This window comes from Ochotona princeps, chromosome 19, assembly GCF_030435755.1.
Source record: "Ochotona princeps isolate mOchPri1 chromosome 19, mOchPri1.hap1, whole genome shotgun sequence".
NCBI classification, from domain to species: domain Eukaryota; kingdom Metazoa; phylum Chordata; class Mammalia; order Lagomorpha; family Ochotonidae; genus Ochotona; species Ochotona princeps.
Genome location: NC_080850.1, coordinates 24,027,500 through 24,042,756, shown reverse-complemented (window position 1 = coordinate 24,042,756; position 15,257 = coordinate 24,027,500). Strand labels below are relative to the sequence as shown.

The window sequence follows — 15,257 nt, the reverse complement described above, 5'->3', positions numbered from 1 at the left end:
CCAATGTAAAAAGTTGTCCAGAAATTCTTAAGTAAGTCAATTTGTCTCATAAGACAAATGCCAAAGTCATGAGACTGAAACTTAATACTTTCTGAGATAAAAATGAGTTAATATAGCTAAAGCCAACAGTCATATTTTAGTGTTTCAGAGGGGTTAGAGATTGGTGTGAAAAAAATGACTCCTTCACCTATACTATGCACAGCTTTACACACAGGGGATAAAACTAGATTAAGTTCTTGATGTAGCCAACAATACAAAATTTTTAAGGTGGCTTCCATGACTGGAGCTGGTATGGAATAGCTCAGTCGAACCTCCCTTGGACCTGAGTTTCTATTGGCATTAGCCAGTCAAGGAAAGTCCTTGCCACAACTATAAATTCAAATCTTTTTTACACTTTTATAATCAATCATTATATTCAGCAAGAACTTGAATTTTTGCCAATGGGGCCATTTCCAAATCCCAGACATTTCTTAAGCTCTTTCCATGCTCAGCATCACCAAAAGAAAGCAGCAGAGTTGGACTTAGGCCCCACCAGTAGTTCTATCCCTGAAAGCCCATTTTTCTATCCATTCCTTCTTATCACTGTTCTTGGGGTTGTTCTAGGAGTAAATTCTGTTTGTATAAAATTAGAAAAAATGCAAATTGAGCTTGTAAGTAAGTTCTTAAAGGTTCAAATACAAGAGGTAGAAACTCTATTCAGTGTTTCTGGATGGAATTTTATATCTTTCCAAGAGCTGTCATTGCTGATGGTGATAATTGTACTATTCAGGCTTATTTTATTTTCAACTCCCAACTTTTGTTTCCCTTAGCAATGGTGGAGCACCACACTGCTCATATCAACAGAATCAATATTTTTCTCACAAACTGGGGGCATACAGGAAAGTGGAATATTTTCCAGGGTACATTGAACAGGAATCAGAAAAAGGAGAAAGGGGATAGGGCTAAACATAGTGAGGAAGGGTTGCTCTGAGCTGTAGGAGGAAGTGATGGTCATGATGCGATTAAACATCTGTGCAGCACTTATCACACCTATTGAAATGTTTTCTCTTTTAATGTGTCAATTAATGATTTAGTTAACTAGCTAGTTAACTAAAATTTAGTTAAATTTTGTCTTGAATTTAAGGCAGAAAAAAGATTTGAATAATGGGCATGAACTTCATGAGGGAAAGACTGTGAGAAGGATATTATTGTTTCACACCAGTTACCAAAGTTATCAGAAGCTATGGTTTCAGGGCTAGGCTCCACTGGACACTTGTAATTTGAAGTCCCTGTGATTCCCTGTCCTGGTTTTAAAAGGATGGATGACCTCATTTACAGAGGTCATAGACCTCGTTTGAGTATATGAAGAAAACTGTGGGACAATGTATGTAACACCAAGTTTAACAAAAAGGAAGAGTCAGATCCCAAGTGGGTCAGGTAAGATAATCCAGGTTACACTGCAGTAAGAAAATGACTTAGAGGCTGTAAAAGCCAAGATTTGCTCTTGCTCGTGATGCATTTTCATCATGGATGGCTGCAGTCCTGCTCCAGGATTTCTCAATCAGGAATCCAAGCTGATACATCCTGCATACCATCTGGGGCATCACTCATTGCTGGGTTCCTAAGGGACAGGCAATATGGCAGCTTGCATTCCAGCTCCTAAGACTTCCAATTGGAAGGGACACACACAATTTCTATTTATATTTCATTGCCAGAGAAACCATGTTGTGCAATCCTTTGTATGGTTGCAACAAAATATTCAAATTCAGTTCACAAATGAACACACAAGTTCAGAAACCCATAAACTGTATGATCTCTAAATTCATTTGCAATTCAAGGTTGCTGTGAGTCCAGACCAATCTGTAATATACTTACTCAGGGGTTAGCCAAGAAGTCTACCTACTTAAACAATAGCTACCAACTCCTCTTTCATCAGGTGGTTATCTTGGTAATCAGAACAAGAACAAGTCTTAATAGTTATGAATAGTAGCTTTTGGACTGTTGCTTCAGCTTTGAGTGAGTTTAAGATCTGAGCACTAGAGATTGCCTATGAGAGAGAAAATTTGGTTCCCCACTGTTTATGTTATCTCAACAGCTTATGTATAATGATAAACTGGAGGTACTTTTCTAATCATTTCTACCTTTTCTGCTTTTCCCTCCAGTGAAGAGTAAGATAATGTCTTTTGGCAAACATTTTACAGAGTTGAACCTCCTGCTTAATGATCTCATTTTTCCTTCTGCAGTTCCTTATCAGCAGAATCCTTACAATCCACGGGGCAGCTCCAATGTCATCCAGTGCTACCGATGTGGAGATACCTGCAAAGGGGAAGTGGTTCGTGTCCACAATAACCACTTCCACATCCAATGCTTCACCTGTCAAGGTAGGAGACTCCATTTCCCATCTCCCAGCTCAGATTCCAGGCCACACTCTCACCACTAAAATATGCCTCAAATACTGGCAATTGAGACAGCTATAAATTCCCAAAGAGGCTTTCCTTGAGCTTCCTGTGAAAATTCTATTGTAAGAAGTGTGCAGCAAAAAGCACAGATAGAGTGAGAAACATTTTTGAGAAGTGGGGGAGTGGGGGAGCCTACTGACCATGAAGGAGTAAGTGCTGTCCTAGAAGGAAAAAGGCAATCCTGCAAGTTTACCACACATGTAAGACTCCTTGTTTGTACCCATAAATCTACTGAGAGTGAATGAAAGCACAAACTACCTTGGTGAAAATTCAGCATGACTCTGAGACAAGCAATCTTTTCTATGGCTGTGCGACAATGGTCAAGGTTAAGTTTAGCAGGGGAGAGGATAACTTGCTTCAGTAAATTGTTTAATAGGGGGGCAGCTGAATGCTGGGTTGCCTCTCAAACTGTTATAGCTTACTCAAGGCTAAATGATAGAATCCTAGATTCAGTCAAGCTAACAGTTCCTTTAAAAAAAATTAGTAGCAACAGGAAGGGAGATGAACTCAGATGAAAGTATGCAGAGATAGCTCTGGTTCAAGCGACAACACTTTTTTCCACATCATCCTAGCAAATGCCTCTCTACCTTCGCTTCTTGGTCTCTTCTTCCAGGCTCCTCTGCAGCAGCCATTCTGAGATTGCAATGCTCTCTGGGTTTGACCCCAAACCTCCAACTTCTACCCACTGGTCCTAGATTTGTCCTCATAAACTCTGAAGAATATCCAGTGTTCAAAAGTTTTTGGAAAATGGAATTAAGAGATAAGTGTATTTTCCTACAAAATATCTTCAAATCCAGGCATACTTACATGTATATTATGATAAACTACAACTATGCATAGGTTTAAGCATGCATCAAAAATAAATTCATATTTTAATTCTATTTTCCATTAACTCTTAGAAGTATTCTTCTTGTTCAATTCTGTTAATGTGACTGATATTGAGTTGATTTCCTAAGCCATTTCACATTATTGACTTCCAGTAAGTCAATTGAAACCCCCAAATATTTTCATGTCAGTAACTGCCTCAGTCTTGTGTATCTGAGATTGATTCCCTCTGCCAGTGAGAAAAATTTTTTTCCTCATGATATAATTGGACTCTTTATTAGGCAAATAAATAACATGTTCCTATCCCTCTTAAAAGCATGTACTGGATGTATTTTAAAGAATTTCAATTTTATACTGAGAATTGGAAAATCCCTTTAATATAAATTGAACTATAAGAATATCTTGGTGACCATTTTCACATCATCAGAAACTGAGGCAGAACAAAGGACAAAGACAATAAAATTATGTGAGGTTTTGGATGTGACAGTATTCTTGAGAAAGTGAATCAGTTACCTCTTGCAAGTACCAAAACTTAATATTTGACCTGGGTGCCTCCACAAGTCTCCTTATCCTCCAGTATGCTGGGTTGGATTCCTTAAGGAGATGATCTTAGAGGTACAAGGGCAACAAGAGAGCAAGCACCCAGTAATCAAGAGCTTTCTAAGCTTCAACTTTTGCCACACCTGTAACTGTGCTGCTGTTGGACATAACAAGTCAAATGGCCAACCAGATTCAAGATCATGGAAAAATAAACTTTAAGGGAGAATCTGCAGCATCACATTTCAGGGGTGTGAGTACAGAGAAGTTACTAATTTTATCACTTTGACAATATACCACGAGGAGGTTCTAGAATCTCTCTCAGTGGAGATTTTAGGCAGGGCAGGGAATACACCAATATTGTTTCTGTATATTGCCTGTGTCAGGATTTTTCTAACAGTAACCAGTATGGATTTTGGATACCATAAATAGCCTTCTTTAAAAGAAAATCTCCTTAGAAAGAACTTAAAGTTTCTTTTACAACACTTTTATCATGCACTGCTGTGCTGACATGAAAGGAAGGAATCTACAGAAGTCAAAAGCAGAAATCCTGCTGACTACCAATGCCAAATTTCATCTCAATAGCTCCTGCTCAACCCTGGAGACCTTGAGATTTTACCTTGATTCTTAAATGAATCCTGAAGAACAAGAGACAAAGCCTACAGGCTGGCCAAAGGGAGGAATGTAAACATCTGTAGAAAGCTGAGGTTTCCCCCTGAAAACAAAAATCTAACTCTTCCTATAAGATGGGTTAGAAATAAAATGGCTTTGGAGAAGAAAACTTGCTTGTCCCAACATTGGCACTGGGTATAAGGAATAAAACTTGTAGTGAAATGTTTTTCTATAATCCATTCTTTATGGACTGTGTTCATGTTACCTATTCGGAATAAATTTTTTAAAATCAGGGAGTTAAAAAGCAAGTGGTCCAAAATGTACTATATGACAGAAGCAATGATAACCCTCTTTGTAGGAATGCAACTTTACTCCAGACCTCAGAGAATTACTATAGAATATGTTGTTAAGGAAATGAGTAGTTTATGGTAAAAAAAAAAAAAACATAAAAATAGGAAGGGAAGGTGAACCAACAGAATCAATGGAGGACAGAATTAGAACCTTTAAGATTGTGTATTGGGATCTTCTGTCATCAATATCAGTGCAATTTAACAAGTAAGGGAAGCTAGAAAATATAAGCAAGAAACACAATAGCACCTTATACAGAGGATGTAAAGTATGTGAAAAAGCAAACAAAAAATAAATACAATATGTGTAATTTAAAACTTAATGCATAGGGCCCGGCGGCGTGGCCTAGCGGCTAAAGTCCTCGCCTTGAACGCCCCAGGATCCCATATGGGCGCCGGTTCTGATCCCAGCAGCTCCACTTCCCATCCAGCTCCCTGCTTGTGGCCTGGGAAAGCAGTTGAGGACGACCCAATGCTTTGGGACCCTGCACCCACGTGGGAGACCTGGAAGAGGTTCCTGGTTCCTGGCATCGGATTGGCGCGCACCGGCCTGTTGCAGCTCACTTGGGTAGTGAAACATCGGATGGAAGATCTTCCTCTCTGTCTCTCCTCCTCTCTGTATATCCAGCTTTCCAATAAAAATGAATAAATCTTTAAAAAAAACTTAATGCATAAATTAAATAAATCAGATGTTGCTTAAGACAGAATTATTAAACTAAAAGAGTTACACAGACATGCTCAGAATATACAAAGGGAGTAAAAATAGAAGAGAAATTGACACAGAGTTTATAATGAGAAAGATTGAAATATAGGAACCCAGTATGACAGAAACATGAAATGAAAGGACAATATCTGAGGAGATAACAACTGTGAGTTTTCTAAAACTATTGAAAGACACACATCTTTGAGTCCAAGAAACATACCTGCAGGAAAATATAAGAGAAACCAGACTGAAATGTCAAATGATCAAAGGCAAAGAGACAATGTTTTTCAAAATTTTTGAGATGCTGAGAGACAGATAGAGCTTCCATTTGCTGATTGACTCCTCAACTATTTGTAACAGCTGGAGTTGGACCAGAATGAAGATAGAAGCCAGGATCTCAATCCTGATCTCCTGTGTGGGTAGCAGGGATTCAATTACTTATACCATCAGCATTGTCTCTGAGAGTTTGCATCAGCAGGAAGCTAGAATCAAGAGCCAAGCCAGGTCTCAAACCTAGGTTCTGATATATGTGATGCAGGCATATCAACTGGGGTCTCAACTGTCAAGACAAAAGACCGCCCAGAGACAATCTTAAAAGTAGCCAGAGGGAAAAAAAATAAGCCATCTGCATGAGAAGGATGAAATAAATGCACAGCTGCCTTTTTAATTAGCAAGAAGGAAACCAGAAAACAATGCAATTGTCTTTAATGTACTGAAAGAAATAAGTAACTACTCTGGTAGGCTTATGTTTTCAGCAAAACTATCTAGGACAAGAGTAAATCCATAGGTAAGTTTTATACTTTTCTTAAAGATATTTTTAAAGATTTATTTATTTTCATTTGAAAGGCAGATTTTACAGAGAGCTGAGAAACAGAGAGAGAGAGAGGTCTTCCATCGTCTGGTTGTCTCTCCAGATGGCTGTAATGGCCAGAGCTGAGCTGATCTGAAGCTGGGAGCCAGGAGCTCCTTCCTGGTCTTGCACATGGACCAAGGCCATCCTCTACTTATTTCCCAAGCCATAAGCAGAGAGCTGGATCAGAAGTAGAGCAGCCAGAAAATAAACCAGTGGAAATAGGGTGTCAGCACTAGCAGATGGAATATTAGCCTGTTACTCCATTGCACAGTCCCACAACCATACTTTTTTAAATTTTCAATTTACTTAACTTTTTATTTTTAATTTTAATTATGTGGTACAGTTTTGTATAGGCTGGGGTTCCCCCCACAAACTCCCCCCCCCCCGACAGATTTTCCCCATTTTACTACAATGGTGTAGTCCTTCATAAGGAATCATAATTCTATCAGTCTCTTATTTAAGTGTACCCTGACATTGTTGGTACAGACAATGTCATACAGTCCAGAATCCCATTGTTTAGGTATGTCCAACAGTTTCATTGGGAATCCACCTTTTCATCTGGAAGCAGGGATGTATGTTCCATTTTACCCCCACATCTGTATATGATAGACCCCAGTATTCCATTACTATACACTTCCATAATTGAGAAGCCATGAAACAAGGTCAACAACTAGTATGAATTAGAACAGCAACAACAACAATATCAACAACAAATTACAGCACCATGAAGAAACACGCCACTGAGTAACCAACACATGAGTGACAAAAAGGAAACACAAAAGTCTCTTAGGAAAAATGATGCCACCGTGTAATCAATGAGGCAGTGATGAATTCGACAAGAGAAAAGAAATTATTTGGAATAAGCAAAACTGAAATAAAAAACATCAAAACACATGGGATACAGCCAAAACAAACAAACAAAAAACAGTATGGATGAGATTATTGAAGTTACGCTTTCCATGTTGGTTTCCTTATGTAAGAGAGAACATATGGTATTTGTTCTTTTGTGGTTGATTCATTTCACTGAGCATAATGGTCTCTAGTTGGGACAAGGATGGTTCTGTCATAACTTCTACTCAACATTGTACTGCAAGTTCCCACTAGGTAATTGGACAAGAAATAGAAATAAATGGCACCTAGACTGTAGAGAAAGAAGTAGAACTATTTGCTCTTGTCATGTTTGTGTATATGACAACTATTAAGCAATATACTGAAAAGCTAATATGAATGATCAACAAGTCCAGCAAGATTTCAAGATACAAAGTCATAAAAAGAATACAAAATCTTTATACCAAAGTTAATTATATTTCTATCTACTAATAATGAACAATCTAAAAATAAAATTAAGCAATTTATTTTACAATAGCAACAAAAATAAAATACCTGAGAATAAAAATAATGAAATAAATGTAAAACACTAGAAAATAAAGAAAACCTAATAGAGGAAAAGTCATCCCATGTTCCTAGATCATAAGACTTAATATTGTTAAGCTGGTAACATTTTCAGATTGAACTGCAGATTTAATGTTATCTTAGCTTGAGTTGTCATAATAAAATATCATAGAATGTGTAGTTTAAATTAGGAAATTCAAGATCGGATGTCAACATGATTGGGTTCAACTGAAAACTCTTTCTGGACACTGTCTTGCTGTGTCTTCCTGTGCCACAGATACAAAGAGCCAGCTCTCTGGTGTCTCTTCTTAAAAGGGCCATCCCCTCATGAGCTCATCTAAGTTATCTCACAAAAGCCAAAATCATCAAGATGTGATCACACTGGAGGTCAGGGCTTCAACAGATGAATTTGGTGGTAACATAGCCAGTCCACATCAAATATAATACCATCAAAATACCAATTAATTTATTTTCAGAAATTGATAGACCAACCCTAAAATTCATGTGAAACACCCAACCAGTCTTTGAAAAAGAGCAAGGTCTAAGGACCCAAGTTTCAAAACTTACTATAAGGCTACAATAAACAATGCAGTGTGGTACTACAATAAGAATAGATATAGAAAGCACTACAATAGGATCAAGAGTGCAGAAAAAAAAAAAACCTTTCACTTAATGTTAGTTGATTTGAAACAAGATTACCAACGCAATTCAGTAGGAAAAGTATTATTTTTCAACAGATGATGTTGGTAAAACTGAATATCCATATGCAAAAAGATAAATTTGGACTGTTTCTTCACACACACATAAAAATCAACTCAATATGGATCAAGTTTAAATGTGGGATCTAAAACTGTAAAACTCTTAGAAGAAAACATAAGAATAAATATTTGTAGGGGCTGGAGCACTAGCTCAACTGGCTAATCCTTAGGCTATAAGTGCTGACATCCTAAATGGGCTTCAGTTCATGTCCTGGCTGCTACACTTCTGATCCAACTCTCTGCTTACTGCCTTGTTGGAGGGTGGCCCAAAGCCTTGAGACCCTGCACCTGTGTGGGGGACCAGGAAAAAGCTCCTATCTTCTGGCTTCAGATGGACTCAGCTCTGGCCATTGTAGCCATTTGTGGAGTGAACTAGTGGATGAAAGGTCTTTCTCTCAGTCTGTCCTTCTCCCTGTAAATCTGTCTTTCCAATAAATAAGTAAATCTTTAAAATAATATAATAAATTGGGGGGAGGCAACATCATGGCTCAACAGACTACTCCTCCCCCTTCAAGTGCCACCATCCCATATGGCAGCATTCCATATGGGCATCAGTTTACATCTCGGTTGCTCCACTTCTACTCCAGCTCCCTGTTTATGGTTAGGAAAGGCAGTGAATGATGGCCTAAGTCCTCGGGTCTCTGCATCTGCATGGGAGACCCAAAAGAAGTTCCTGGCTTCATATTGACACAGTTCCAGCCATTGTGACTATTTGGGGAGTCAAGCCCAGTGCTTTCTCCATTTTTTTCTCTCTCTCTCAAATAAAAATAAATTTAGAAAATAAGCTATATAAATATCCAATAACATTTAAAAGATGCTTAGTATCATTAACTATCCATAGAATTCAAGCAAAATCACAATGAAATACTACTTCACATCATCTAGAATGGTTATCATCAAAACTACAGATAACACAACTGTTAACAAAACTGTGAGGACATTCAAACCCTAATGCATTGCCAACGAGAAGGTAAAAGAATGAATCTGCTTTGTGTCCCAGGCCTGGCACAACAGCTCAGTAGCTAAATCCTTGTGGAGTCCCTCAAAAGGTTGAAAACAGACTGTTTTAACATATAACCCAACAATTACATAGTTTTTTTCTGGATATCCACTCGAGAAATGAAAACATGTTCACACAAAACCTTATACATGAATATTCATAGGAGATTATTCATAGCAGTCAAAAAGTAGAAACAATTCAAATAGCCATCAGCCAATGAATAGAAGAGAAATGAAATGTCATACCGTGAGATGCTATTCAGTAATAAAAATGAATGAAATCCTAGGACTCATGCATGTTTCAACGTGAATGAAACTCAAAAACATGAATGAAGCCATCAAAAAGGCTACAAATCAAATGATTCTGCATATAAGAAATGTTCAGAATAAGCAAAAAGATGTAGAAAGCAAATTAGTTGTCATGTAGAATTGGGAGACTGGAGGCTTGGAGGAAGGGGAGAAGTTTCTTCTGATGGAGTTTTGGTTCGTTATGGAGGCAAAAAAAGATGTTGCAGAGTTAGTGATAATGAATACATAATTCTGTGAACATACTAGAAATGGCTAAAGTAAACATACTAAATTGTTGAATTACATAATATGTGCATTATATTCCATTAAACCTATTAAATGATGGAACCAATGACATAGTGGTATGGCATGCTAATCCTCCCATATGGACACCAGCTCAAGTGGTGGCTGCTCCACTTCTGATCCTGCTCCCACTAATGTGCTGAAAAAGCAGCGAAAGATGGCCCAAGTACTTGGGGCCCTGCACCCATAAGGAGACCTGGATGACGCTTCTGGTTCTGGCTTTGAGCCAACCCAGCTCTGACCATTACAGCCATTTGGGGAATGAACCAGTGAATGAAAGACCTCTCTCTCTCTAAAACTCTGACTTTAAAATAAAATAAGTAAATCTTTTGAAAAAATACTATTAAAAGAAAATAACAAAGGCAGAGCAAAAAAATTTTTAATAGACAGTAAGTAAGCTGGGTTTTTCCAACAGACCCTCATTAAATGAAATATCAAAGTATGTTCTGTAGGCGGGAGAGTGACCCCCTTAGATGGAAGAACTGAGATGTAAGATAGAATGGTTTGCAAAATCTTAATGAAAACTATAAAATGCATAGATATAAAGGATAACAAAAATACTATATATCAGAAATTTGTATTATGAGATATTCTTTAAAGTAGTATTCTGAGAAAAAAATGTGTGGTTTTAAGTAATCACAACAGAAAAGAGGTTACACAGAAAGAATCCAAGGAAAATATAAGGAAGGAAATCACAGACATTAATTAAAGATGAGTACAGTAAACAGGATTAAAAAGCCAAAAAGTTGATCTGTAAGAATACAACACTTGTTTCCTGTACCAGCTGTACATAAATGAAAGCAAAGGTTAGTGGGAAAAAATTTCTATTTTAGGAAACACTCTACCTAACAAATTATTATATATAATGTAATATAATTATATAATTATAATATCTTAATTTTAGAAGTTTTAATTGTATGATTATCCATTCTCATTTCTATTACTACCATTGTTCCTAAGTCAAAGACACACACAACTCTACAAATGTATTGTTGCATGCTAAGAAAGAAGACCTCACCTCAGTTACAGTCTCTAGATAGAATCACAAGTTTACAAAAGGGGAACAAACTAATTGACATCATAAGAGTACAATTAGTTGAATCCAAACTGAAGAAAATTTCAGAGGGCAAATGACTCAATTTCTCCAATAAATACACTGCAGGGAAGAAAATAAGAGTGAAGAAGAACCTAAAGACAAAGAGGTGCTTCCAAGGCCCAGCAACCAGTGCCATGTGATCAGTCTTTTCAGATGGTGACCCTAACAGCCATTCACTAGACAGGAAAAACAATGCAATTACTGGAAATAATTGAACACACTGCCTGGATAATAGAGATTTTAACTCTTTTAAGTAATTGTGGTTAGTTTTTCTAAACAGTCCTAGTATTTTAGAAATACATTCTGAAGTATTAATATCAAAAAGGATATCAGTAAAAGAGCAGAATCAATGTTACTAGATACAGAATAAAGAAAATTAATTTCTGTATACCAACAATAATCCAGATACATTAGCAAGTAATGTTTAAAATTTGAGGATAAATGCTATAAAGTTTATAAGCCCTTATGGTAAAATCATTAAAATTTAAATCCATAATATAGCATAAGAGAGAAATTAAAGAGTAAATGAAAACTATATGAAGGTACTTTAAGATTTATTTTGAGAGAATCAAGATGGCAGAATAGAGTAAGGACACGTTTAAACAGATAGAGAAATATTAGCCAGTGTGAAGCAAAGAGGGCACATTCTAGGAAATAGGAGAAGACGGAACAACAGCAGAGGGGCACCTGGAGACTGATGACACAGCAAAGCAGCGGACACAACGGTGTGGTGTTCCAGTGACTGATACCCCAGCAGCATTCAGTGAGAGGCGATCTGAACTGCACCAGTAGCCAGAACTACACCAGCAACCAGGTGGGAAGGGACTTTCACTAGAAGCTCAGGTGAACCCAAAGAACTGCTCATCCTGCTGGTCTGTTTGATTTGACCAGGAGCAGACATAGAGCAGCAGGTCCCAGACGGGCAGTGCGGGAATATGGTGGATTTCACAGCCCAATCTGCCTCCTAGAGACATATCGGGCGCAATTTTGTTCAAGGCAAGGGTTATGAACAGTACTGCGAATGCACCAAGCTGGGAGTGGACTCATTTCTGGCTCAGTGAACTGCAACAACATGGCATCCTATAGGTTCCACCCAAGATAGGTCTGGATATCCCTCAGACATGACAGGCAGCAGATCAAGAACTCTAGTAGTGGCACATCAGGTGCCATTTTATACAGTGTGCAAAGAATTTAAGACTGCAGGACAACAGGGAACTGCACACGCACTGAGCTCAGCGAGAACTCACTGAGCTCAGTGCATTGCACTGGTCCCACAGGAAAATAATACCAATTATGGCATCATACTGGTCAAAATAGGTTCGTGTGGCCATCAGACCTAATGGCCAACAGGAAGAAAAAAATAAATTAACAATACTATCAAGTTGTTGATTTTGTTTTGTGGCTTTTCATTTAATGGGATGTATAGTAACTGTGTAATGAATTCTATCATATCCAGATGTGAGGATATAATGCAGTATGCATCTCTACTTCCAAAGATGGACTCCCAATGAAACTGTTAAATATATTTTGACAATAGGATGCTGGACTCTGTCATTGTCCATGCCCACAATGATGGACATATGATTGTGTATGAAGAATTATACTATAGTAATGATATAGGGGACCTCAGTGGCTTGGGGGAGGGAATTGGGGAGGGGATAAGGGAAATTCCATGGCCTATGGAACTGTATCATGAAATGATAATAATAAAAAGAAATAAAATTTAATCAAAAATGAAAAAAGATTTATTCTATTTTTATGTGAATGACAGATTTACAAAGAGAGCAAGAGAGACAGAGAGGGAGAGATCTTCCGTCTGCTGGTCCATTCCCCAGATGGCCACAATGGCCAGACCTAACTCCAAGCCAAAAGCCAGGAGCTTCTTTCACATCTCCCCTGTGGATGCCGAAGTTCAAGGAATTGAGCCATTCTCCACTGCTTTCCCAGGCCATACATAAGCAGGAAGCTGGATCAGAAGTAAAGCAGCTGGGACTGAAATCATAGCCCATAAGGGACAATGAAGCTGTGGGCAGAGGCTTAGTCTACTATGTCACTGTGACAGCCCTACTATATATGAGGTTCTTTGATACAAATACAGAAATACTCAGAAAAGACAGTTCTTCCCTAGTTGAACTGCAGATTCAAAGAAATTTTAATATATTTCAGTTTCTATAGAAATCAAGAAATCTATGAAAATTGTACTTATGGCAAAGAATCAGAAGTAATCAGAGTATCTCTAAAGAGCAGCAACAGGGCCCGGCGGCGTGGCCTAGCGGCTAAAGTCCTCGCCTTGAACGCCCCGGGATCCCATATGGGCGCCGGTTCTAATCCCGGCAGCTCCACTTCCTATCCAGCTCCCTGCTTGTGGCCTGGGAAAGCAGTTGAGGACGGCCCAAAGCCTTGGGACACTGCACCCGCGTGGGAGACCCGGAAGAGGTTCCAGGTTCCCAGCTTCAGATCGGCACCCATCGGCCTGTTGCGGCTCACTTGGGGAGTGAAACATCGGACGAAAGATCTTCCTCTCTGTCTCTCCTCCTCTGTGTATATCTGGCTGTAATAAAATGAATAAATCTTAAAAAAAAAAAAAAGCAGCAACAAAGCAGGGAATCTTTCCTACCAGATACCATTATTATATAAACTATTAAAAGAATGTGTCTTGGATTAAAGACAAATAAGTATATCAAAGGAATTCGGTATACAACCAGAAAATAAATCTACACATATATGGACACATGTTTTTCACTCACCAATTGATCAATTGAGAAACATGAGGCTGCCTGATAAATGGCACTGATATGATTGTTCATGCAGAAGAAAATCAGACCATTCGCTGATATCAACTCTGGGTGGATTAACAGCCTAGATGTGATAAGGCAGCACAATACAATTTTTAGAAGATAATGGAAGTGATGACTTTTTTAGGATTTCACATAGGGAAGAATTCCTTAAACATTGCAAGGGAAGTACAAATCAGGAAGGATTTTCTCAAGCAGCACAGTAAGTAGTATAAACAACACACACACAAAAAAAAACAAATCAGGAAGGAAAAAACAATAAATTCAACATAAAAACTGAGAACTGCAGTTTAAAAAAAAACACCACATGGAAAGTGAAATGCCCAAATTTCAGACAATATTTGAAATAGCAAATAATTTTTAAAAAGAGATTGATTCCCAAAACAATTGAAGAACTAAAAAGAAAAGGGGAGAAAAGGGCATCCACAAGCATTTCACAATAGAGAAAATACAAACAGCCATTCATATTTGAAAAGATCCTGTTTTCTTTAGTTATGAGAGAAATGAAGTTTAAAAGTCACAGTAAGATACTATGGAAGTCAAATGTCACCACCACCTGTGATACAGATCACTGGGCGTTGCTAGAGTGCTCATAGCAACATTTTTATGAAGGCAAAGAATTGTTAGCAACTGTAACACCCTTCAATAGTAAAAGAAATCAATTGTGATGAATTAAGACAATGGAATATAGCAGCACTAAAAATGAGTGAACTACACTTGGATTTGCTGACATGGATGAATCTCAAAACACAGATGAATCTCAAAATCATTAAAAGAGAGAATAAAACAAGTATAAAAAGAAATGCAGAGCACCTCCATCATTATGAAGTTCCAGACAGCCAAAATAGACAATATAGTCTTATGGATATCCCATAGGTGGTAAAACTATTTTCATGAAGGCAAAAGGAGAGAGACACATAATTACAAAGAGCAGAGATGAGGTACTCCTACGGGGAGGCAAACAGGTTTCCCTGGTGTTGCTAAGAAAGTGAGAGTGCATCTTATCATTATTTAAACTGTACTGATGAATGTTATACATTTCCTCTGTATACAATGTATTTATTTCACATGGGAAATGTTTTCAACAATGAATTAGATTATACTTGGTGATAAAACTTAACTATTTGGTTTTCATAAAATCTGTCTATGGCCATACCACCCTGAACGTGCCCGATCTCGTCTGATCTCGAAAGCCAAGCAGGGTCAGGCCTGGTTAGTGCTTGGATGGGAGATTTCATAAAATCCAATCTCCTTTGAAAAGTTTGAAACTATTAGAATGATATTACAGAATCCTGGACACTCAGATGTGGA

General features: G+C 37.9%; 1 protein-coding gene across 4 annotated transcripts in view; it reads left to right on the top strand.

Annotated features, from left to right (window-relative positions):
• Positions 1-15,257, top strand: part of ABLIM3 (actin binding LIM protein family member 3) — a 111,893-nt gene that overhangs the window by 34,487 nt on the left and 62,149 nt on the right. For all 4 annotated transcript variants that reach the window (XM_058677278.1, XM_058677277.1, XM_058677276.1 and 1 more), the window contains one exon: positions 2,223-2,360. In XM_058677278.1, coding sequence (XP_058533261.1) covers positions 2,223-2,360 — 138 coding nt within the window. The remainder of the gene's footprint in view (positions 1-2,222; positions 2,361-15,257) is intronic.